This window comes from Rhincodon typus, chromosome 15 (genome assembly GCF_021869965.1).
Source record: "Rhincodon typus isolate 14 chromosome 15, sRhiTyp1.1, whole genome shotgun sequence".
Taxonomy (NCBI): domain Eukaryota; kingdom Metazoa; phylum Chordata; class Chondrichthyes; order Orectolobiformes; family Rhincodontidae; genus Rhincodon; species Rhincodon typus.
Window position 1 is genome coordinate 47,095,094 of NC_063346.1, and position 25,576 is coordinate 47,120,669.

The 25,576-nt window shown below is 41.0% G+C and overlaps 2 protein-coding genes across 2 annotated transcripts in view; both read left to right on the forward strand.

Annotated features, from left to right (window-relative positions):
• Positions 1 to 3,684, forward strand: part of LOC109912561 (tubulin polymerization-promoting protein family member 3-like) — a 14,779-nt gene extending 11,095 nt beyond the window's left edge. Inside the window, exon 4 of the mRNA XM_020511993.2 lies at positions 1,082 to 3,684. Within this exon, the coding sequence (XP_020367582.1) occupies positions 1,082 to 1,273 (192 nt within the window). The 3' untranslated portion in view covers positions 1,274 to 3,684. The remainder of the gene's footprint in view (positions 1 to 1,081) is intronic.
• A 9,904-nt stretch (positions 3,685 to 13,588) lies between these two features.
• Positions 13,589 to 23,109, forward strand: LOC109912560 (tubulin polymerization-promoting protein family member 3-like). Its single transcript, XM_048606039.1, has 3 exons — positions 13,589 to 13,802; positions 18,519 to 18,672; positions 22,180 to 23,109. The coding sequence occupies exons 1-3, from the start codon at positions 13,612 to 13,614 to the stop codon at positions 22,366 to 22,368; spliced, it is 534 nt and encodes a 177-aa protein (XP_048461996.1). The 5' UTR covers positions 13,589 to 13,611; the 3' UTR covers positions 22,369 to 23,109.
• Positions 23,110 to 25,576: the final 2,467 nt, after the last annotated feature.

Sequence of the window (25,576 nt, forward strand, 5' to 3'; positions counted from 1 at the left end):
CCGGCATCTGCAGTTCCTACTATCTCTGATACAATTTTTTCACTGTTCCTGGTTTTAAATACAAAGCTCTTAATGACAGACATTTGAATATAAACAATTGTGATGCTGAATGAATGGAAGGATTAATCTTTTGTAGGGTACTGATTTCTGTGTTAATGAAGCATCACCTATCCACAAAGGTCACTCCTCAGCAAAGGGCATTCAACCTTGAGTACAATTGACCAGTTATGCAGACGGTGCAGTTTAATTGGAATTCCCAAGAACTAACAGCACGCAAAATATGCTTGACACTACCCACAACAAAGCAGCCTGCTCAAGTGACATCTCACTGCCTTAAACCTGTATTCTGTCCGCTACCTCTCACTACAGCTGCAGTGTGGACCTTTCAAATGCCAAAATTCCAGCATCTATCCCAAACCCTCTTTTTTTTCTAGCACCCAGAAGGGTAAGGACAGTAGGTACATGGGAGTGCCCCATCTCCAAGTTTCCCTTCTAGTCAAATACTATTCTGACTTCAATTCTGAGGAAGGGTCACTGAACCCAAAACGTTAACTTTGATTTCTCTCCACAGATGCTGCCAGACTTGCTGAGCTTTTCCAGCAACTTCTGTTTTTATAACTGTACCTTCATGAATACCTGGTCGAAATTCTGGAACTTCACCCCTTACATGACTGTGAGAGCACTTACATCAGACTGACTGCGGCAGGTTAAAAGGCTGATCACTCCAACCATCTTGGCGAGCTATTACGGTCCAGCAGGAAATACTAACATTGCCTGTTTAGTCCAGATCCCTTCTTCAAATAAATATAAATTAGTATAGCTGTGGCATTTGTTGATTATCTTGTCCTTATGGATCACGTAATTTTATTAAACAGGTTTCTTAAGTTTTGTCACAGCAGTTTCTGCAGAGTTGTACATCTTGTTTTTTGATGTTTTTGTAAGAAGTGTGTATTTGTATTTGGCACTTAAAGGGATAGTCACTTAACTCAGGCAAAACTTAAAATATGGAGTATGGACTTGCCATCAGAAACATGGACCTACTGTGACTTTGTCTTACAATGAAACTTCTTTTCCTTCCTAGAAAGTAACAAAGACTGGTGCTGTTGACAGATTAACAGATACATCTAAATATACAGGCTCCCATAAAGAACGTTTTGATCAAGATGGCAAAGGCAAAGGGAAAATTGGTCGAGAAGATATAATAGAAAGAACAGGCTATGTGGGAGCTTACAAAGGAGCTGGGACCTACAATGAGAAAGCAAAAGAGAAGTAATGTCAGAAACCGCTTTCTTGGTCTGTTGTAAGCAATGGTAAACCTTTTTAATATGAAGACATATTAAAAATAATTAAGTCATTCTTCTTTACAAGCTAAAGTTTTAAATCCAGAATAATATTCTAACAATAAAAGGTACATTTTCTTGTATGAACATACCAAGTATTTTACAATATTTTTCTGGTGACATTATCATATTTAAAATAACCAGGATAACATTGTGTTTAAGGTTGAATACGTATGTATTTGATATGAGTGGCTGTATATCACTAAAGTAAAAACATTCTTTACACCATATAGAAGTTAATGTTGAAGTATCTAATGATGTTGGAAGCAATATTTCATGCTATGTTATATGAAAGAATATCTGTAGTTTGAAACAAAACTTTTACGAAATAGTTGCTTGAACATTAGTTTCCAACTAAGACCTGTTAAATACCCTATAAAGGAAAAAAATGATCATGGCTTACAATTTTTGATGCAATCTTCTATTGACATATCGGAAGCATATCTCACAAAACTGTTCATTCATGGCCTCTAATCCTGCAAACATTGATTTAATGGGCAGTAACTTGCAGGTGGAAAATGTGCAATACTGCGTTGTGAGTTTCCAGTGCATGTCAGAGGCATTTTTTAAAGACAATTATTACCAGAGCTTTTGATATAGTGCAACATTTGATATTGATATGTTCAGATTGTCAGCCATCATTGTTGCTTTCATTTATTTTTATTGTTTCATGATTGAAAGTAGGCTTAATGTTTGAAAAACAATTTGCAGACTTCATTGCCGAGGCAACTGTTGTGTTTTTTGCAATTCAACATTTCCTTGCCATCCAAAACAACAATGTTGGAGTCAGTTTTAGCGCAGATTGTTCCAGGAAATAAGTCTGCTTCAGAAGATTCCTCAATCCAAAAGCCGCATGGCATTGCATTGAAACACGGCATTTGACCCATCCAGTGAGTGGCATTGTTTGCCCTCCATATGAATGAATCATGTTGGTTACTCACCCTATGCCAATTTAACCCCACTCCTTTCCTCCAGGTTAAAAATAGTAACTATGTGACAAAACAAACAACATAGCAAATTTTAGCAGGTCCTACCCCCATGTGGTGAATAAACACCAGGTTTAATAGCGGGTGTCTTTTCTGTAGGATGGGGGATTTCAAGACTAGGGAACATATTTTTCGGGTGAGAAGAGAGAGATTTAAAAAACACATGAGCAACTTACTTTACACACAGGATGGCTCATGTGTGGAATTAACTTCCTGAAGATGTGCTGGATGTGGGCACAATTACAATGTTTAAAAGATATTTGGATAAGTACATGAATGGATTGGATTGATATGGGCCAGATGAGACTGGTTTAGTTTGGGATTATGTTCAGCATGGACTGGTTGGACCAAAGGGTTTGTTTCCATGCTGTATAACTCTATAACATCAAGAGCAGAACTTCACAAAATTATGTCTTAATCTATAGAAGCCATGAGCCCACAGTAACCTTTCTATTTTATCTGTCCATGGAATGTGAGTGTTGCTGACAAGGCCAGTATTTGTTTCCCTCAGTTAATTGTCTGTGAACTGGGAGTGGGTGGAGGTGGGGTGGAGGGAATTGCTGGAGTACTTGAAGGGTAGTTAAAGATCAACCACATTGCTGTGTGGCTGGAGTGATGGACAGGCCAGACCAGGTAAGGACAGCAGATTTCCTCCCCCAGAGGACTTTAGTGAAGCAGATGGCTTTTGTTTTTAACAACAATCAATTACAGTTCTCATGGTTGCCATCACCTGAGATGAGCTTTCATTTTCATTATTAACTGAATTTAAATTCTACCAGCTGCTGCATCTTCCATATCGCCAGAGCATTTGCCTGTGGCTCTGCATTAGTCGTCCAGTAACATTCCAACTACATCACCGTCCCCCTTTTTGACATCCATTTAGTAAAGTAACCTATGCTTTAGGGAGGCAAGTGCAATGCAACTGGGTTTGCTGTTTTGATAATGGTCATATCAATTTAAGTCTTTCCAGCTCATGATGTGAGAGTACATGAGGCCAAACACTTTCAGTTAATAGTTAATAGTTTCTTAAGGAATGCTTTTAGCCTGGGAAATATCCAGTTTTTGTTGGACTCTCCCAAGTACTTTGTCTGCTGAATGTGTACTTTGAAATATATCACTATTTCATCACCCAACATGTGTAAAAATTAGTCAAAATGGCATGAAGGTTATTGAAAACAATGGCTCTGTTTGTAACTTTCTTCATCCATCTTGTTTTGAGTTAAAGATATTGATGTACTCGCACATTAAGCAGGGCAAATATAGCACAATGACAATTTACTAATAATTCAAGTTTCTATCCATATGTTCTGTTGAATTTTCTGTTAGTAACTGTTATCAATAAATTATTTTGTAATAAATGATTGGTGATTTTTGACATTTTCTCTTTCACTTGGAGAAAAGGATCTAATGTAAGTTTGGTGTTAGGGTGCAGGTTCTTGAAGGTGAAAAGTATCACCACAAACAGCACCGTCTATAACTCGCATTCAGCCAGTAGTTTATGGGAAAATCATAGTCTCAGAACAAAACAGAAATACTTTCAACCCTGGAATGTTCTTCAAGATTAAAATAACCTGAAAACATTACTGATCTCTAAATAATGCATTGTGTTTTTTGGCTTCAATTGAAAAACATTTATCAAGTTCTTTTGGGTGAAGCTCCCAAAGGAAATGTAAGTTACAATTGGGTCATGAATCTGGCCAGCAGTAAGTAATCAGTCTGTGTGTATATGCATCTCTATGGAAACCAAAGATCCATGCAAACAATCAGGCAGCTGCTTTTAATAAAACAGAGTCTATACCAAGCTAGTTTCAATGTAATTGCTGTTTGAAGGGAGTATGTTGCTGTGCCTTCAGATACAATATTAAAGGAATTTAGTTAGTTGCCTTAGAGTTCAAGATGATGCAATCAAGCCTGACAACTGAAAGTTTTTACTTTCACATGCTTTCTGATTTAGGAAGCATTTGTTCAATAAATATATGGAGCAGTGCCTGTTTTCATTCAACATTAGTGATAGCTATTGAAACTACTAATGTACAATAGCTGAACAAGCAATTTGGTTGGTGGGAGCACAAAAACACAGCCAATTATTATATAACTATAAATACTTTAACCATTGTCAAGCATTTGATTGATCTGCAAGTCATTAAGTCTGTTAACTCAGCTGTGAATTGCACAATAGTTCAGCCAGATAGCCAAATGAAAGTTGCAAAAATCGAGGTATCCATGAACGAGTGAATTAACTTATGACACTGCTCAACTTTGTATACTGTAATTACATAGTCTGTTTTAATTTTAGAACTGGAAACTTGTTGCCTTCAAGCTCAAAGATGACTGACAAGATGAGACTGAGCTAGCCAAGTCCAATTGTACCCATCTTATTGCCAGAATTTGACAATTTGTGGCAAAGGTATTGGGGATTCTTTGTTGCACAAGGTACAGGAGTAGGCAAACAAATCCAGCTATTGACCTGTTCTGCACTGAGTCCCTGATGATGGAGTTGTAGTTCACTTGGAGTTTTTAATGAGACCTGCACTTCCACATTCTTGTTGTAGTCTGAAGCTATGGCTAGTAATGGTAGAGACTCCGATTTCTTTCCTTTGTATGGCTGACCAGGAATCTCTCTCACCCTCGCCACTCGCCATTGGAAAGATTTTCAGGTTGATATTCAACCTGTTTGGCCATGTTATGGATGCACCTTCCCTGGCGATCAAGTCCTGGTGTAGGACTCAAACCTGAGCTTCTTTTCCAGAGGTCAAGATGCTACTCTTTACAGTAAAGTAACTCCCTATGTGCTTCTTACCAAATCGATTAATTTTTTTATAACTATGGCTATTTGATTATGCTGTCAGGCCAGTTTCTGATGGCCAAGGGGCCAATTAGACTGGGTAGCGTAGAATGTTTTAGCATCTGTATCCTTCCCTAGGTTCTGCAGTGAAGTTGTATTCCAAGCCATAATATGCCTGAAATAAAATCGAAGGGCTAGGAAAATCTCGGAAGGCCAAGTGGCATCTTTTTCCCTCCCCTTTTATTCTTTCACTCGATGTGGGCAACACTGGCAAGTTTTTTTTATCCATCCCCAAGTGCCCTTGAAGCTCCTTTTTCATTCATTAATGGGATGAGGGTGTCAATATCTAGGCAGTATTTATTGTCCATTCCCATTTTGTCCAGAGGGCAGTTCAGAGTCAACCACGTTGCTGTGGGTCTGGAGTCACATGTAGGCCAGACCAGGTAAGGATGGCAGTTTCCTTCATTAAAGGACATTAGTGAACCCAAGTGGGTTTTTCCTGACAATGGTCATCATTATACTCTTAATTCCAGATATATTTTATTGAATTCAAATTCCACCATCTACTGTGGCAGGATTCAAACCTAGGTCCCTGGATTAACAGCCCAGCAATAATACCATTAGGCCATTGCTTCCCCTTAATAGGTGAATAGCTTGCTAGGTCATCTCAGATGGCAGTGAAGAGCCAACTACATTACTGTTTAACTGGAGTCACATGCAGGCCAGGCTAGGTATTATTGGCAGATTTGTTTCTCTAAGTGGACGTTAGTGAATCAAATTTTTTTTACAACAATTGAAGATAGTCTCTGTAATGGTGGCCATGGAGCTAAATTTATTTTACATATTGATCAATTCATTTTAGCTGCTATTGTTGGATTTGATATTATCACTACAACACTCCCTCCCGCTGCTTCCTCCTGGAACAAACAGAACCTCAGACCTACCACACTCACTTATCATCTGTCCTAGAACCTACGTATGAACCTATTCCTTGCCCCACTACTAATCTAGCCCTGTAAAGAAAAATAAAATCCAATCCAAATTACCTTCCGTTGGTCCCACTGCTATAAATCTTGCCCCCACAACTCACTGTTGTTGGAATCTTCTATTACTAAATACACAGCTGCTATGCACTTCTCCATCCTGCTCGAAATCTAGCCAAGTATAAAATTGATCCCATTTTGCCAAGGAGGTAGTAACCAAACTGTGCCAGCAGACCTGTCACCACAGGGTGAGGTTGCTAGCACTGCTAATGATTGTAAAGATAATCTCACCTCTGGATAAGTGTCCATTAACAACTACTCACACTCTGAGATCCTATCACCACATCACAGCCAATCAATAAGCCTCAACCTTATCCCCTCTGCTACAGATCATCACATTATCCTAAAAAGCCACCATTCCATGACACGTTTATCCAAGAATATCTCCAATATTATGCACATGGTGTATTCTCTTAATGTCAGTCTTGCAGGTCCCTTTGCAGAGGAATTTCTTCTCTTCGAGGATTGAGAGGCTTTGAACACTCTGCAACAGAGAGCTATGGGGGTGGAGTCCTCGTGTATATTTAAGGCTACATATATTCTTGATCAGTGGGAGAATCAAAGCTTAATGGAAAATGGCAAGAAAGTGAATGTGAGGATTATCAGATCAACCATAATCGTATTGAACGGCAGAGTAGGCTCAAGGGGCCAAATCACTTACTCCTGTTCTTTTCCTTATGGTCTTTTAGCATCATCGGTTGATTTTTTCAAAAAAAAAAACCAAAGTGATTCGATGGTGGGAAAGTCGATTGGTTGTGTGTGTTAACATATCCAAATATAGAGAGGTGAAATAAAGCAGATCCCATGTAGAATCATAGAATCCCTACAGTGTAGAAGCAGGCCATTCAGCTCATTGGATCCACACCAACTCTCTGAAGACCATCCCATCCAGTCCCACCCCATCCTTGTAACCTAACATTTCCAATGGCTACCCAGCTAATCTGCACATCTTTGAACTCTAGGTTGGACCCGGAGCACCCAGAGGAAACCCATAAAGACATGGGAAGAATGTGCAAACTCCACTCAGACAGTCACCTGAGGCTGGAATTGAACCCAGCTCCCTGGTGCTGTGAGGCAGTGGTGCTAACCACTGACCTACAGTGCAACCAAAAATAAATTTAAAAATGTAGGACCCCAGTCAGGCGTTGTGGTACAGTAGTAGTGTCCATACCTCTGAACTGGGAGGCCCGGGTTCTAAGTCTCACCTGATAGGTATGTTAAAACATTCCTGAATATATTGATTTAAATAAAAATAGAGCTGATTCCCCCTTTAGAGAGAGAGAGATGGGCACTGCAGGGAATACAGTGCTTTATTTCCAACTCTATTTTGATTCAATACAGTGTGAAGCTGTAGGAACACAGCAGGTCACGCAGTTTCAGAGGAGCAGGAAAGTCGATGTTTCGGGTTGGGACCCTTCCTGCTTTTCTGCTGCCTGACCTGCAGTGTTCCTCCAGCTCTGCACTGTATCAACTCTGACTTCCAGCATCTGTAGGTCTTGTAATCTCCGTTTTGATTTAGTCCTTTCCCACCCTATCTCTCCCCTACATTTTGATTGTTCAAATTGCCCACAATGGGCTTTGAATGGAAACTTCTTACTTTTTAAATATTCATTTGTGAGATGAGAGTGTTGCTGGCTAGGCCAGCATTTATTGCCTTGCCCAATTGCCCTGAGGACATTTAACAGCCACATTGCTGAGAGTCTGGAGTCACATGTAGGGCAGACCAGGTAAGGATGGCAGTTTCCCTCCCTAAAGGACATTAGTGAACCAAGTGGGGTTTTCCCCAAACAATTGACAATGGTAATTCATGATCATCATTGTACTCTTAATTCCAGATTTTTATTGAATTCAAATCCTACTATCTGTTATGGTAGGAATTGAACTGAGTCCCCAAAATGTTACCTGAGTTTCTGGATTAATAATCCATCAATAATACCACTAGGCTGTCACGTCCCCTTAGATTCGTTGCACGGATGATTACTGGTGGTTAATAGTTTACAAAACAATAATTTGATGGTGGGAAAGCTGTTTGGTTGTATGTAATAACACTTCCAGACAAGAAAAGTGGATCCCCTAGGGTTCTTGTGATACAACAATAGTGTTCCAACCTCTGAACCAGGAAACCTGGATTCACATCCCAACCGCTTCAGCGGTGTATAGTGACCTCTCTAGACACAGTTTTAAAAAAATGCAGATCCCTGCCTGTGACCATACTAGTCTGAAAATGCCTGATTTCAGAAGCTCAGTAGACTCAGGCCTGGTTAGAACCCAGATGGGACACCTCCTGGGAATACCAGGTGCAGTAGGTTTCCCCCCTCTATTTTCATTTTGATTACCCCCTTCCCACTCTCCCTAATTCTCCTCCTCACTTTTGATGCATTTCCCATATTGGACTTTGCAATGTAAACTTCCAATTGGCTGCATGAGTGATTACTGGTGGTAGTTAATAGTTAAAAACAAACGAAAAAGTCACAGTGATTTGGTGGTGGGAAAGTTATTTAGTTGTGTGTGATAACACTTCAATGGAAAATAAAGTAGATCCACATGGGGGAGGGCCCTCATAGTGCAGTTGAAGTGTCTCTACCCCTAAGTCAAGAGGCCCTAGGTTCAGGTCCCACCAGCTCCAGAACTGTGCAATAATATCTCTGAACAGGTTATTTGCAAAGTACACCTACAGTCCCAGGGAGTGGTATTTAGGGATGGTACTGGAGATCCTGACTCATCTTTGAGTTGGAAGCTTGTGAGTTTAAAAAAAAATAAATCCAGACTGGACTTGTGTGACATAGTGATAGAATCTCTATCTTTAAGCCAGGCAGCCTTGGCATATAATAACATCTCTGAACAGGCTGATTGGAAAATATAAAGCAGATTCAGTGGGACGGAAAAATACTCAGTTGTGTGGATATAAAAGAAACAAAGCAGGTCTAGGGGCTCAGGTAAGTGTAGCTCAGTTGGCTGGATGGCTATTTGCAATACAAAGAGATGCCAACAGTGTGAGTTCAATTCCAGTGACTGGCTGAGGTTACCATGAAGGACTCTCCACCATGGGTACTCATATGTACCCTGTCCTACATGGAACATTCCTTGTTACAGTTCTATTCCAAGCCCACTCATAAATCTTTCTCCAATATATCAATGATATCATTGGTGCTGCTTCCCTTTCTTGTCTGGAATTGGAAATGTTCATCAATTTCACCTCTAATTTCCACCCCACCCTCACTTTCACCTGGTCTATCTCTGACTCCTCCCTTCCCTTCCTCAACATTTCTGCTTCCATTTCTGGGGATAGACCGGCCATTAATATCCACTATAAACTCACCGACTCCCACAGCTACTTGGACTATATATCCTCATACCCTATTTTCTGTAAAGACTCCATTCCATTCTCCCAGTTCCTCCATCTCCGTCGCATATATTCCAATGAGGCCAACTTCGACAAAGGAGCCTCCAAAATGTCCACCTTCTTCCTCAACCGAGGATTCCCCAGCACCATTGTTGACAGGGCCCTCAAACAGACCCTACCTATCTCCCGGACTTCCACCCTCAACCCCTCTCTTCCCTCCTGCCACAGCAATAGGGTTCCCCTTGTCCTTACCTACCATCCCAACAGCATCCACATCCAGAAGATCATCAGCTGCCATTTCCACCACCTCCAGCGAGATGCCACCACCAGAAACATTTTCCCCTCCCCCTCCCTTGTCCGCCTTCCACAGGGACAGTTCTCCAGGGCACACTGGTCCACTCTTCCTTTGCTCCCAACATGACCCGCCCAGCCCCTGCCCCCTGCCACCTACCCCCCACCCCCGCCACAGCCCCACGGCAGCTTCCCCTGCAAATGCCAAAGCTGTAACACCTGCCCATTTATGTCCTCTGTCCAAGGGCCCAAACGTACGTTCCAGGTGAAGCAGCACTTTACCTGCACTTCCCACAATCTAGTCTACTGTATTCGCAGCTCACAATGTAGTCTCCTCTGCATTGGGGAAAAGAAGCGTAGTATGGGTGACTGCTTCACAGAACATTTATGTTCTGCCCGCAAAAAAGACCCCGAGCTTCCAATTGCCTGCCACTTTAACACACCCCACCCTGTTCTCAGGCCAACATCTCCCTCTCAGGCTTGCTGTAGTGCTCCTGTGAAGCTCAGCACTAGCTGGAACAACAATGCCTCATTTTCCTCTAGGGGACCCTGCAGCCCTCTGGACTCAATATTGAGTTCAATTGTTCTAGGGCTTGAACTCCCCCATGTCCTAGCCCCCTACTACACACACACCAGGCCTTGTTATCACATAGCCTGCCATTACACACTACCTATTGTTGGCCACTGACAGTCTCCATTAACAGCTATTCACCCTCCCAGCCAGATCATTATCAACTCCTTCGTCAGTCCAACTGTTCTTCTCTCTCTTTGGGTTCTAACCCTACCTATCGTTTACTCCTCACCCTTTCCCCCCACCCTATCTTCTGCATATAAACTGACATTTCCCTAGCTACCATCAGTTCTGAGGAAGTGTCACCGGATCTGAAATGTTAACTTTGATTTCTCTTCACAGATGTTGCCAGACCTGCTGAGCTTTTCCAATAAAAATAAAGTGTTTGTCCTGGGCTGGGACTAATTGTGTATTCCATGAGTACATGCTCTATTTTGGCGTTCAACAATAAATGATATTCTTTCCCAGTTGGGTTTCCTGAGTTATTGCAGTTGTGCAGTGTTTAATCTATGTTGATTTAAATTTATTTGTTATCGTCAAATTCTTAAAATGTGAAATTTTTTTCCCCTTCAGTTCTTTTGTCAGTAGCTGGAAAAATATAGTTTTTAAAAAGCTGTTAGCCTCTATGGAGATTTTAACAACCAACTCAGTCCTAATTGATAATGAGTAAGTGATGAGATTGTGATGCATTGAACATTGAGAGATGTTGGTGGCTTGGTGTGTAAGAGATGTCCTTTGAAGGTACATATACTGACCTTGACTACTTATGTGAGGCCATTCAATTTTTATTGGCAGAGTAACTATCTCCATGAATTCACATAATTGACCTCCCTGATCAGTCCCTTCACAAGCTATGTCTTGAGGGTTTCTTGATCCCCTTTGGAGACATGGCTGAAAAGGCACATGTATCAATCATTTCCTTTTAGCCTCCATCACTAAGACCTCTTTGCATTGCATCCAGAAATCTGAGTCCTCTCGTTGTGGCATTTTGCTGCATTTTCTGTCCACTACTTTCCACCAAAGTCTATGTGAAACTATGTATCTCCTGTTTAAAAGATGCAGGCTGCCTTTAAGAGGTGCAGACTAACTGTGCATCATGCTAATCACCCTGCAATACAATGCTACCATTATGTAGGTAAGCAGGCAGTATGAAATTGTGTGCTGTCTTCCTCAGTGAGACTACGCAGAAGTCAATTGCACATCGCAACATCATCCTCTTCCCAAATTCCCATGTGCATCATTGGGTCTAAACACATCTTTCCCCCTCTATTCTGTCAACACATGAAGTAATTCCAAAGACCTTCATTAAGTTAGCCTTTAGCCTGTTCAAGACTAATGTCCCATTCTTTCTTCTCTGATGAAACTTATCAGCTTCCTCCACTGTACTGCCGACTACCGTATTGGTCGTGCTATGCTAGGGAGCAACAGTTTTGGAAGTCAACTAGACATAAAGACTCTGCCTTGTTTACAACAACCCCTGCTCCACTGTATTTAGATTTCAATAGCTGCTGAGTGAGCTGGTTTAATGAGATGACTGGAGCACATCAAAATGAAAACATTAACAAATGAGTTACTTATTTGATTTCAGCATGATAATGTCAAAATCTTACAGGGTGGAAGATGATTGTGGGAAAAGGACAGCATCATATTTAGGGAAATGCCTTGCAGCAAATCAGTTTTCGGTACTCACAATAACTGCGAGTTATTGATGACAGGAGACATTATTACTTATTACACAGCTCTGATGTCACACTTGTGTTGCTATGGCCATGCCAGTACTTGCAATCTGAGTGCTCCCCTTTAAACATCATCGCAGAAGGAAAGGGACCTTTCTGTAGTCGCTTTAAGACATTAGGTGAGCCAACTGAGAGCAGTTTAAAAACTGGAATAATTCCAATTTATCAGTTTTAACATTAAAATTTTAAACCAAATGTACTTTTACCCTTAGTATGATCACGTTAAAGAATTCCTATTACACCACAGAATTGCAAGGGTTAAAAAGTAAAGCTGTCACACCAATGTAGGAATCATTTATTATATCCTAATACATTCTTTTAAGCATATTTATGTGTGAAAGATATGGATTCATATGATTGTTACTGAACTAGTAATCCAAAGACCTGAATTAGTGATCCAGAGATATAAGACACTCTAGCAGCCATGTTGTAGCTCTGATAAACTTAAATTTTATGGGTGTCAGGTATGACACGAGCAAATGGGGAATTCTCTCATTTGACCTCAGCCAGGGATGCTTGATGACATGCAAAGAATATACATTGACATAATGCCAAGGCTAGCTTCTTTCATCATCTTTTAAAAAAATATTCAGCTCTTATGCTTTATGCTTCTGACGAAAGTGATATGCACTAAACAAAACCAGGCTCCTATCAGTTTGATTCTATTAATGATGACTCTCTCCAGATATCATTACTTTGCGTGAATCAAAAATGAATTAAGTATTCCAAAAGATAAAAGGAAGACTTGCATGTTTTATAGCACTTCTCTTGGTATCAGGATATTTCAAAGTGCTTTGTGGTCCGTGAAGTATTTTTCTATTAAAGGCACTGTTGCAAGGAACATGGCAGTACATTTGCATTGAGCAGATAGCAATGAATTAAACGACCAGATTATTTTTGTAGATATTGATGGATAAATGTTGGCAATGGTAAAGTACAAACTCCCCAGTTCTGTTGCAAAGATTGCATCTACCTCAGAAAGCAGGAGGAACTTGATTTAATGTCATATCTGAAAGATGGTATCTCCAACCGTCCAGCACTCCCTCATTATTGCACACACAAACCATACTAGACCATAAGAACTGCAGATGTTGGAAATTAGAAACAAAAACAGAAATTTCTGGAAAGGTTCAGCAAAACTTGCTGGAAAAACTCTTTTGTTCTCTGAAAGGATCACTGGACCCAACACATTAACTCTGATTTCTCTGCAACAGATGCTGCCAGACCTGCTGAGTTTTTCCAGTAATTTCTGTTTGTTCCATACTAGATTATGTTCTTAAGCATCCAGAATGGGGTTTGAACCCACAAACCTCTAAATCAGAGGTGAAAGTACCACCTTACAAAAAGAAAACAGTAAAGCTGCACTAATGTTATGGCCATAAATCTTTCCCAACACCTTCAATCATTTATATGCAACCCTTTCTTCCCAGTTTATAATACTGCTCATTGCCTAAACATTAAATCCTGTTTTCCTATTGTTCACAGGGCAACTTAAGCGAGCTGTGGGACCTCAAAAATGGCAGGAACATCCAGCAATATGGCAGCTTTGCATGACTCATTTAAAAAATTTGCTATGCATGGGGATACTGCCTCAAGTGGCAATGAAATGAATGGGAAAAACTGGTCCAAAATCTGCAAAGATTGCAAAGTCATCGACGGCAAAACAGTAACTTCAACAGATGTGGACATTCTCTTTTCAAAAGTGAAGTAGGTATCAGGTATTGACTAACAATATTATTTTGTTGAAATTATGCCTTCATAAAAGAAAATGTTGTAAGTTCAATAACTGAGATCATTGATCCAGTTACATGCAGCCCATGATTTTTCACACAGTGCATTCCCAATCGTAGCTACATATCAGATTAGAGAATTTTTTTTATTCACTCATGGGCATGGGTGTCACTAGCTGAGGCAGCATTTGTTGCCCATCCCTATTATGAAGGAATACAATGTAATTGACAGCAGTTCTGCACCATCATTTTTTAAATTCTTTCAAGGGAGGTTAGCATTGCTGACAAGGAGACAGCAATCATTTTCCTTCTCTGATTGTCCTTGAGAAGATAATGGTGAGCTGCCTTCTTGCATCATTGTAGTCCATTTGGTCAAGGTAGCCACACAATGGTGTTTTATAGAAATTACCAGGGGTTATAATACAATGATCATGAATGAATGGAATTATCTTTCCAAGTCAGCACAGTGTGTAAGTTAGAGAGAAACTTGCAGGTGATGGTAATCCCATCTTCTGCACTTTGTCCTTCTACGTTCTTCTAGGTGCTGAGGTCATTAATACAGGAAGTACTGTCAAAAATGGCTTGGCGAGTCATTGCAGAGTATCTTGCATATTGTAACTACAGGCATAGTAATGGGGACAGTCAATATGTTTAAGGTGGTGTTGTGGTACCAGTCAAGTGGACTGCTTTATAAAAATCGAAAGAACTGCGGATGCTGTGAATCAGGAAGAAAAACAAAGTTGCTGGAAAAGCTCAGCAGGTCTGGCAGCATCTATGAAAGAAAAAACAGAGTTAATGTTTTGGGTCCGGTGACCCTTCCTCAGAACTAATGGTGGCTGGGAAAACATCAGTTTATGTGCAGAAAATAAGGCGGGGGGGGCGGGGCGCGGGATGGGAGTAAACGATAGGATAGAATCTAAAGAGAGAGAAGAGCTGGCGGATAGACGAAGAGTTCATAATGATCAGGCTGGGAGGGTGAATAGTTGTTAATGGGGACTATTAGTGACTAACAACAGATAGTGTGTATTGGCAGGCTATGTGGTAACAAGGCCTGGTGTGTGGAGTAGGGGGCTGGGACATGGGGGAGTTTAGGCCCTAAAATTGTTGAACTAAGTTGACTGCTTTGCCCTGGATGATGATGGGCTTATTAAGTGTTGTTGAAGCTGCAGTTTTTTAGGCAAATGGGGATTGTTCTATCACACTCCTGGTTTGCACGTCATAGCTGCTTGAAACGTTCTGGGGACCCAGAAACTGAACCACACCCTGTAGAATACCCAGTATTCATGTGACTGATCCAGTTAAGTTTCTTGTCAGTGATGTCTCCAGGGTGTTGTGGGGAGTTAAACCATGGTGATCCTATTGCATGTCAAGGGACAATGGTCAGATTCTGTCTTGTTTGAGATGCTCATTGCCTGACGATTGTGGGTACAAATGTTATTTGTCACTTATCAACTCAAGATTGAATGTTGACTGTGTCCTGATGCACATGAGCACAGAATTAATTACTAGTCTCAGGTTTGCTAAATAATGTGGTAGTGAGCCACCTTCTTGAACCACTGTAGTCTGTGGGATAAAGATAGTTTCACAGTGCTGTTAGGAAGGGAATTCAAGGAGTTTAATAGAGAAAGTGGTGTGTGACTTGCAGATGATGGAGTTTACATAAGCCTTTTCCTATTGTCCCCTGCTAGAGTTAAAAGTCAGGAGTTTGGGAGTGGCTGGAGAAGAAGTTTTTGAGAAGTTAGTGCATTGCATATTAAAGATGGTACCCACCACTACACTGTGTACTGATGATGGAGGAACTATATGTTCAAGGTAGTGAATGAGGACCAATCAAGTGGGCTGTTTTATCCCAGATGATGTCAAACTTCATGTGTGTTTTTTTAAAAATTCATTCATGGGATGTTGGCATTGCTGGCTGGGCCAATGTTTACTCCCTACCTCTAGTTGCCCTTGTGAACTCCTCAAGGCAAATGATGCATATTGCATTACACTCGTGACTGTGACTTATAGATGATGGACAGTTTTACTATCAGGAGTGTCAGGAGTTGAATCACTCAGAATTCCCCAGAATTTCACCACAGCCTCTGCCCTGCTGTTGCCCCCATAGTACTTTATGTATTAGATTCAATTAGGCTTCTGGTTAATAACGACCCCAGGATGTTGATCGCAGCGGATTTGGTCATGATAACACAATTGAATTCAAACAGGAGCTGATTAAACACTTTTGTTTTGGTGATGGAGCAGAAATTGGATGTTTTGCTTTTAATGGACAGGGCACACCTGGGTGTCTTCCCATAAAATCAGTGACAGCCAGAAGTGTAGCGGAATGGCTTAGGTAGGTGGCTAGCTCTGGAGCTTAAGTGTTCAGGACTAAAGCCTGGATGTTGTCTCAGCTCTCCGCCTTTCTCAGACTTTCAACTGGATGTAAATCGAAATAAAAACCGATAGAACTGCGGATGCTGTAAATCAAGAACAAAAATAGAATTCGCTGGAAAGGCTCAGCAGGTCTGGTAGCACCTGTGAAGAAAAATCAGAGTTAATGTTTTGGATCCGGTGACTCTTCCTCAGAATTGGGTCACCAGACCCGAAACATTAACTCTGATTTTTCTTCACAGATGCTGCCAGACCTGCTGAGCCTTTCCAGCAACTTCTGTAGAGTGAATCGAATTGGATAATTATTGGGTATTTGTAAGCCTGGAGAACTCAGCAGGAGGATCAGATGGAACATCACTTGGTTTTTCTTGCTAAAGTACAGCTTTATCCTTTGCATTGGCTTCTTAGGCTCTCTGATCATTGAAGATGTTTATAAAACCTCCTACTCCTGATTATTTAGTTGTCTACCAACATTCATCAATGAACACGCGAGGACTGTAGACTCTTGATTTGATCTCTTGATCGTGGGATTGCTTGGCTCTGCCTATAGTATGCCATTTCAGCTAACTAACATGCATAGGATCCTTTGTTGTATCTTCACCAAGTCGGTGTCTCACTCTTATGTATGCCTGGAGCTGCTCCTGGCATCCTGGAAAATCTTCTAAATTCTTAGGTTTGCTCTACAGTTTACCTCATTTCCATTTCTTAGTCTTTCCTCATTAATTCTGTTGGATTCATTGTCATTATGACATGCCACGTAGGACTTTATCACACAAATATTAGGGGTCGTGGGGTTGGGTGTAACATCAGCTTAGATTGCTGATTGGTTAGCAGAGACAAAATTGACAGCAGGAATAAGCTGGATATTTTGTGACTGTTAACAAAGGAGGTCCAACAAGTATCAGTGCTGGGGCCCCAGCTATTTATAATCTATATCAATGAGTTAGATGAGGGGATAGTTTATAAAGTTTCCAAGTTTGCTGACTATACAAAATTAATTGGATAAGTAAACCGTGAGGACAATGCAAAGAGACTGCAAAAGGAATGGAAACAGATTAGGGAGTGCACAAGAACATGGTAGGTGGAATATAAAATAGAGAAACATAAAGTTGTCCACTTTGGTAGGAAACATAAAAAGCACAATCCTTTATAAATGAGAGACAGGACAATGTTGGTAACTGTAGGGTGGATGTTTCTGATGAAAGGGGAATCCAGAACCCAGGGATCACAGTTTAAGAATATGGGATAAGCCCTTTAGGACTGAGATAAGGAAACATTTCTTCACTGTGAGAGTGGTAAGCCTGCGAAATTCTTTGCCTCAGAAAACTGTTGAGGCCAAAACATTGAATGTTTTCAAGGTGTTAAATATAATTCATTGGGCTAAGGGGATCAAAGGGGGTGGGCGAAAGCAGGAACAAATTATTGAATGAATGATCAGCCACAATCATATTGAATGGTAAAGGTGGCTTGAAGGGCAAAATGGCCTACTCCTGCTCCTATTTCAGTGCTTCTATGTTTCAGAGAAACCTGGGTGTCTAAATTTCTGAAAATTAACATTCAGGTACAGAATACAATCAGCAAAGCAAATAGTATGTTCACATTTATTACATCGGGGATGGCATATAAACACAAAGAAATCTAACTATTTTTGTAGAAGCTACTGCACAGGCCACACAAGGAGTCGGGTGCAGTTTTGGACTCATGGTTTAGAAGGATATACTTACCTTAGAGGGTGTGCAGCAAAGTTTCACTAAACTAATTCCTATGATCAAAGGATTATGTTACGAGGAGACATTGAATAAATTACTCATTCTCTAGTGTTTTGAGGAATGGGAGGTTATCTTGTTGAAACATACATTTTTTGTATGACTTGAAAGGGAGAGACAATTTCCCAACCCTCACTACCCTGACACCTTAAATGGAGATCTTAGACTGCACCCACTCTCCCACCTCCCCACCCTATAATCTCTTGCAATTTGACCCACGTGCTCTTGGGTAAATCCAGGTGTGGCTTTGTGCTGTGGGATTTCTTGTTTGCCAGGCCACCATTCAGAATGGCTGTGGGCAGGAAACTGAGAGGAAGAAAAGCTAAAGTCACTCTTTAGTTAAAATCTACAGGATGTTTGGGAAACCCATGATTCACAATCTCTAAACAGCAATATGGCATGAGAAACATTGCAGGCTTTAATCTGGGCCAACAAGATACCTAAAATGTGCCAATGGTCAAATGATCATACAAAGAATAAAGTTAGCCTAGTCTTTTTTTTATATCAAAGCTGAATAGAGGGGCGGTTATCCTATAGTTTTGTTTTAATTTCAGATCCAAGTCAGCTCGAGTAATCACCTTCGAAGAGTTTAAAATGGCCCTGGCAGAACTTGCTCCAAAGAGATTTAAAGGCAAAAGTCAAGAGGAGGCACTGGCATCCATTTATGCTCTGATTGCTGGAAAAGATCCAGCTAATGCTGGAGTGACGGTGAGCATGTCAAATCTAAATCCAAACCTCAGGCCAGAAAATTACATCATCTTCATTTAAGCTTTTCACTAAAATTCCATTAGTTTCCTTGTATTTTCAGCTTTACTGAGTTGTTATGCCTTATTTTAAAATTCCTAATCTCTGCGTTGTCTTGATTTGAACACAGCTGGTACTGGTACACCTCAGTCAGGCTGCGGAAGTGGTATAGCCATGTCATAGATTGTCTTACTGTATCATCTCACATCACGTGCATAGGTGCACTCAGATAATACACAAACACACTCTAAACACACCCTCATACACATTCACAATGTACTCAGGCAGCGGGAATTAACCGGGGTTTCACTTGAGCACATACAATAAAACATTTTTTTTGAAGTTGTAGTTTGGTTAAGTGAGGAAATCTATGATTGCAAAGTTTAACTCTGCAAATAAGTGTAAGACTGAGTAACAACTAGCTCCAATATTATCCTTTAATAACTAATAGACACCAGACATTAAAGGTTGGTTAGACAGAATCCAGGCATGTACTCTTCCAGTCAGAGTTTTATTTCAATTCACATGTCACAAAACTCTGACCACATTGACTACTTATACTGGGGCAGGCAATAAATACTGGCCAATCCGTGACACCCACATCCCAGGAGAGAATAAAAAATAAATGTATATATGATATATATACACCCATTATCATGCAATAATTTCTTAAATTAACACATAACCATTACACGTTCTGCAGTCACCTTTGGTTGCAGACATCCCTGACAATCCCTACAAGGGATGGTAACAAATGACAATATGGCCCATTATAACTTTGAATCATCTTCAGCTACTGGTTGAGGTATGCCACTGTCCTGACTCATTACAAGGCCTTCACACTACCAAGCTCACCACCAGAGTCAGCAAAAGATTCCACCCCAGGAGTGTGTTTCTTACATATCCAGCCTACCACCCACCTAATATGAAGGTCAGAATATGGCATGGTCGCAGCTTGTGTTGTCGACAATTTGTGTTCTTTTAGTTGTCATATTTAATAGGATACAGGCCAAATACATCAATACAGCAACAAAAGAGCACCCTGTGTAAATAATTAAAAACATGCATATTCTTGTGACTTTCTACCCTTTGCATAAAGAACAACAGTTAACACTTATTTTGAGCATTAGACAAACTATGAGCATACTTATCTTGGCAGCTTATGAAGTGCATCTTGTGAACCTACACAGTCCACTGTCATTGGTAGTGGAAGGAGTGAGTGTTTATTGGTCACTTTGTTCCAGATGTTAACCAAGTTTCATGAGCATCTGATCTGTTCTTGTGACCATGGACTTTATTTGTTTGGACTTAAGTTTCTGATCAATGATAACCTGCACGATTTTGATAATGGGGGATTTCACAATGGTCACATCATTGAACATCAATGAGAAATGGTTTGATTCTCTCATGTTGTATACAGTCATTGCCTGGCAATTTTGTGGCATGAATGTTCTTTACACATACACATGTAATTGTCCACATATTATTGCATGCAGGCATAGGCTGGTTCAGTATCTGAGCAGTTGCAAATAGAAACAGTACATTGCTCAATCATCAGCAAACATCTGTATTTCTGACTTTGTGACTAAGGGAAGGCGATTAATGAAGCAACTGCTGATAGATGGAATGGGGAGAATGTTTTGATGATTTGCTCGTGCAATGTTTGGGGCTGATTTGAAGACCTCCATCAGAATTAGCATCTCTATTTGTACGACATATGACACCAACATTGCCTTCAATTCTGTTAGTACTTTTCATTGTCACACTTAGTAAAATGCTGTCATGATGTCAAGGGAAGTCACAGTCATCTCACCTCTGGAATTCAGTTTTTGTGTCTATTTTTGGACCAAGACTTTTATGAGGTCAGGAGATGAATTGTCCTCAATGGATCACAAACTGAGCTTTGATGAGCAGATTATTGCTGAGTAAGAGGCAGTCTATTGCACTGCCTTCTGTCATTTTGAAGATGATTAGAGTAGACTGATAATGTGCTATTTTTCTGGTTTGAATTTGTCCTGCTTTTTGTGGACAGGACATACCTGAGCAATTTTCCACATTATTGGATATTTGGCAGTATTATAGCTGCACTGGTACAACTTGTCTGGGGGTGTAACTAGCTTAGGAGAACAAGACTACAATAGTGCTGCTTGGATCTGTCAGGGCTTTTGTTATTTCTAGTGCCTCAGTCCCAGATGATCTATCCAGTTATTTCTTGTTCCACTTTTTTGTAGTGATTTGATAAAGTAAGTGGCTTGTTTTGCAACTTCCGAGGGCTATTAGTAAATGCACTGAAACCTCATGTAGGCCAGATAGGGTAAAGATAGCAGATTTCCTTTCCTGAAAGATAATAGTGAACCAGGTAAATTTTCATGTTAATCCAGTAATTTCACAGCCATTACATAGACTTGCTTTTTATTTTTTCAAATCAACCGGGGATGTTATCACACACCTCTGGAACAGGTGGGACTTGAACCTGGGCCTCCTGGCTCAGATGCAGGGACACCATTGATCTCCTAAGACTTGCTTTTCATTTCAAATATAGTAATTAATTGCATTTGAAATCTGGATTACTAGACCAGTATTATTACCACAATGTTACATTTCCCTCTAAGTCTTTTCCTGAATTTGCACAGCTTCAATTTGATTAATAATCTTTATGCGAAACTTTATCAAAGTCCATTTGAAGGCATGTCATAGGCTTACTGCTGTATGTTTGTTGTCACTTCCTCAATAATAAAAGACAATCATTTGGGTTTAAGTAGACTTGTGAACATCCTCACCGGACATCAGCACCAGTTCTGATATATAATTTTTAAAGCTTCTTGCATTTACATAGAAGCATTTCAGAATAGATTTACCTTCTTTCATGTCCCTCAGTATCAGGTTCTGTCCTTGAGCTTCTATGCTGTATGTTTCTCAGGGCTGCAGTGTCTGAACTCAGCTGCAGGTTACCTTTCCTCTGTGATCTCTTCAGGCTAATATCTGGTTATTCCCTGAGGTACCTGGTTGAAATAGTTTTTCAGTATTCACTGAATGTTCCTTGTCACTCCCTCAGTTCCTATTGAATTTTTGTATAAATGCTTTCTGTTCTGCTGGAATTGCAATTTAAGAAGATATCATTGTTGCAAACTCAGGATGTGAGCCATTTATTTATCTCCTAGAATTTATTCTCAGACACTGGAAGTGTTTTTATATCTATGTGAACTACCAACTTAGATCTTGGTCTTGACCTTCTTTCCTTTCTAACCTTTCCTCAAATACACACAAGCTTGCTGCTCTATTCTCCTTGCTTTTCTGATACATATATTGCTTCAATCATTTACTTCTTGCTGTGCATGAAATGGATTTTATATCAGCACAATACAAGTTCATTATTATAAAAATGACTGACTACAATTTTTGTAAACAGAACAGATATCTCTCTTTGTTTACATTTTCAGGTGTAATAAAGCATGTCATTTCTTCTTTTAGGTTGCATATAAAGCAGGAGGTGTTGATAGACTAACAGACACCTCCAAGTACACTGGAACCCATAAAGAACGTTTCGATGAAAGTGGCAAAGGCAAAGGGCTAAGTGGCAGGGAAAACATAGTTGAAAACACAGGATACGTCGGGAATTACAAAGGAGCTGGAACCTACGATGAAAAAGTGAGAAAATAAGACCGCACAATGCTGCCTGAGACATTTCCATTAAAGGACTCAATGATCCTTTGTTAATTTGCTCCAGGTCATCCAGCATTTTCAATAAAACAGTTAAATTACACATGTATTTTAACTTTTAACAATATACTTTCTGGGTAAGAAGTGCAACTCATGGCCTAAAGTTGTAACTGTGAGAAGCAATTGCATGAATTGCTGAGTGATGCAAAACTTCCTCGCACACTGTATTTTTCAAATGATATGTAGCGGAAAAAACTGAACTTACAAGGAGAATTTTTTGTAATTTATCATCCTTACAAACTGATAGCCAGAATGCAAGACTAACTTTAACAGCAGTTTTTTTTTAAAGATGTTTGTCAGTATGGAGTATGGAGCATCTCCCTGTCTACAAACTCAAAGTCTTTCCAGGTCTATTGTAACACAACTCCCTCTTATCTGCCCTGTAGTTTGTTTGAAATCTTGTTGTGAAATATGTTGATAATACATTCAAAATACTGTATCTGTGCACAATTCTTGCCAGCAGTGGAGAATTGTTTGAGATAATTCACAGCAGTGCATGAAGAGAAACCTTCCTGTTATGACTGGAACAAGGTCAGCCTGGTGGAGCTTATAAGATATGAGTTTGCCGATTAGGGCTGTTAACCTGGTCTAATCAGGGAGCCCTGGCTGACAGATATATTCAGGAATGTCAGAGGTTCTGGCCACTTTGACAGCCAGCTCTGAAGAAGCCAGACAAGTACTATGCACATTTAAATAAAGAGTGACTTGGTGACTGGGTACCGGCCTCTGTGGAGTTATTTCACCTCCCTGAAACTGTATGAAATTGACATTCAACTGCTCTTTAGTAAAATATAGCCCCTGGCTTTATATTTCATGTTTCACATCTTTAATGTACGTAGAATGACGTAGGAAATAAAGCAACAGGTCATTTGGTCAAACCAGCCCATGTTTAAGCTCCAGTTGAGCCACCTCCCATCTTTTCCTAATTAAATCTAACGTCATTGCTGTGGTTTCTGGGTAAATGAGCACTATCAATATGGTATGCTCTGAATGTCCTCTACATTTAAGCCCTTGGAATATATCCCATAAAGACTGGGTTCTCATTGAGATAGGTGTCTTGGCTTTTATTAACAACATTAACTATTTACACTGCTGTAAAATTTCCAGCTTTCCAGCGAACACTATTTAAAAGGGCAACAACACACTGCAGCAACATGGAACTACGCCAAGAGGAGGAGGAATACCTCTTCCAAGTGTTCAAGGATAATGGATATCTAAAGAACTGGGTCAGGAGATGCCTACAGGAACAGCATCAGAAAGATTCTACATGCCCCGACACACTCATCACACTACCCTACATCAGGAACACGTCAGAACTCACCACAAGACTTCTACGACCGCTGGGCATCAGAGTAGCACACAAGCCCACATCAACCCTACGACAAGTGCTCACCCGAACTAAAGACCCATTCCCCGCCATGGACAGGACCAATGTCATCTACAAGATGCCCTTCAGAGTCTGCGAGAAACACTACATCGGACAAACAGAAAGGAAACTAACAACAAGAGTACATGAACACCAACTGGCTACAAAAAGACACGACCAATACTCACTCATCTCAATCCACATGGACAAGGAGAACCATGACTTCAATTGGGACAACACCAAGATCCTGGGACAGGCTAGGCAGAGACAAGCACGAGAATTTCTGGAAGCATGGCACTCCATGAAGCATGCTATTAATAAACACATTGAACTCGACACCATATACGTTCCACTACGGAGGAAACCCGGAAGTGAGGCAATCCATCGCGACGGACCCCAGAGTTTAAAAACCAGGTGGGAAAACACACCGACGCTTCATCAGAGGCTGCATTGAGGATGTTACCCAGCACAGTAACGAAACTTCTGCGGAATAACAAACCAGCTCAGCGAGCCAACCAACCTCAACACCCACAACCCAAGCTACAGATCTACTCCAAAACCTTAATTTCCAGCCTTAGCCTGGGTTCTGTGCTAAGTGACTACATCAAGCAAAGACCCAGGGCTGAATTTTCCCAGACTCTGAACAATCTAGGTAAAGGTGAGTCAGTTGTGAAAGATGAGAATCTCACAGGTGAATAGCGAGAGGCATATTTATATGCATTACCATATCATGATTACTTAATCTCACTTCATTTACACGCGAATTGCTATTTTTCCAGGCAGTGGAAAGAATTTAGACAATGGCAATTCCCTACAAGAAAGTCTGAGTGAGTTCATGCAGCTTCTACAGGCCTCCATCTTGACCAGCACTTTCCAGTATCTCAGGGCATGATTCAAGGGCAGTGGCTACCTGAATCCTTTGTCCATGTAGGTTGGCATCAGACAAGCAACAATCTCATCAAACCTTCATGGCACATCTTGGATTCACTTATAATGCTGCACTTTGGAGCTCAGTGGCACTTTGTATTGCAATGGTTCTGCTAGGTCTCCATCCTCCTGGACACCACCCCAAGGCCTCCTACCCTCCCTCAACCTCTTCATCTCCAACTGCTGCCGAGACGTCAATCGCCTCAACCTCTCCACCCCTCACCCACTCCAACCTCTTCCCCCATAGAACATGCAGCCCTCCGGTCCCTCCGCTCCAACCTTAACCTCACTATAAAACCTGCGGACAAGGGAGGCGCAGTTGTAGTATGGCGCACTGACCTTTACATCACCGAGGCCAGGCGCCAGCTCTCCGACACCTCCACCTACTGCCCCCTTGATCATGACCCCACCCCTGACCACTAAAACATCATCTCCCAGACCATCCCCATCCTCATCACCTCAGGTGAACTCCCACCCACAGCCTCCAACCTCATCATTCCCCAACCCCGCACCTCCCGTTGCTCCTCCCCAAAATCCACAAACCCGACTGCCCTGGTCCACCCATTGTCTCTGCCTGCTCCTGCCCCACTTATCTTGACTCCATTTTCTCCCCCCTGGTCCAGGAACTCCCCACCTAAATCCGTGACACCACCCACGCCCTCCACCTCCTCCAAAACTTCGAATTCCCTGGCCCCCAACACCTCATCTTCACCATGGACGTCCAGTCCCTATATACTTGCATTCCCCATGCAGATGGCCTAAAGGCCCTCCGCTTCTTACTGTCCCGCAGGCCCGACCAGTCCCCCTCCACTGACACCCTTATCCGCTGAGCCGAACTCGTCCTCACCCTTAACA

What these genes read in the sequence shown, in the direction of transcription:
- LOC109912560 (XM_048606039.1), top strand. Translation starts at nt 13,612, where the DNA reads ATGGCAGGAACATCCAGCAATATGGCAGCTTTGCATGACTCATTTAAA. An exon ending in ATTCTCTTTTCAAAAGTGAA is followed by an intron (nt 13,803 to 18,518) that starts GTAGGTATCAGG and finishes TTTTAATTTCAG; the next exon opens with ATCCAAGTCAGCTCGAGTAA. An exon ending in CAGCTAATGCTGGAGTGACG is followed by an intron (nt 18,673 to 22,179) that starts GTGAGCATGTCA and finishes TTCTTCTTTTAG; the next exon opens with GTTGCATATAAAGCAGGAGG.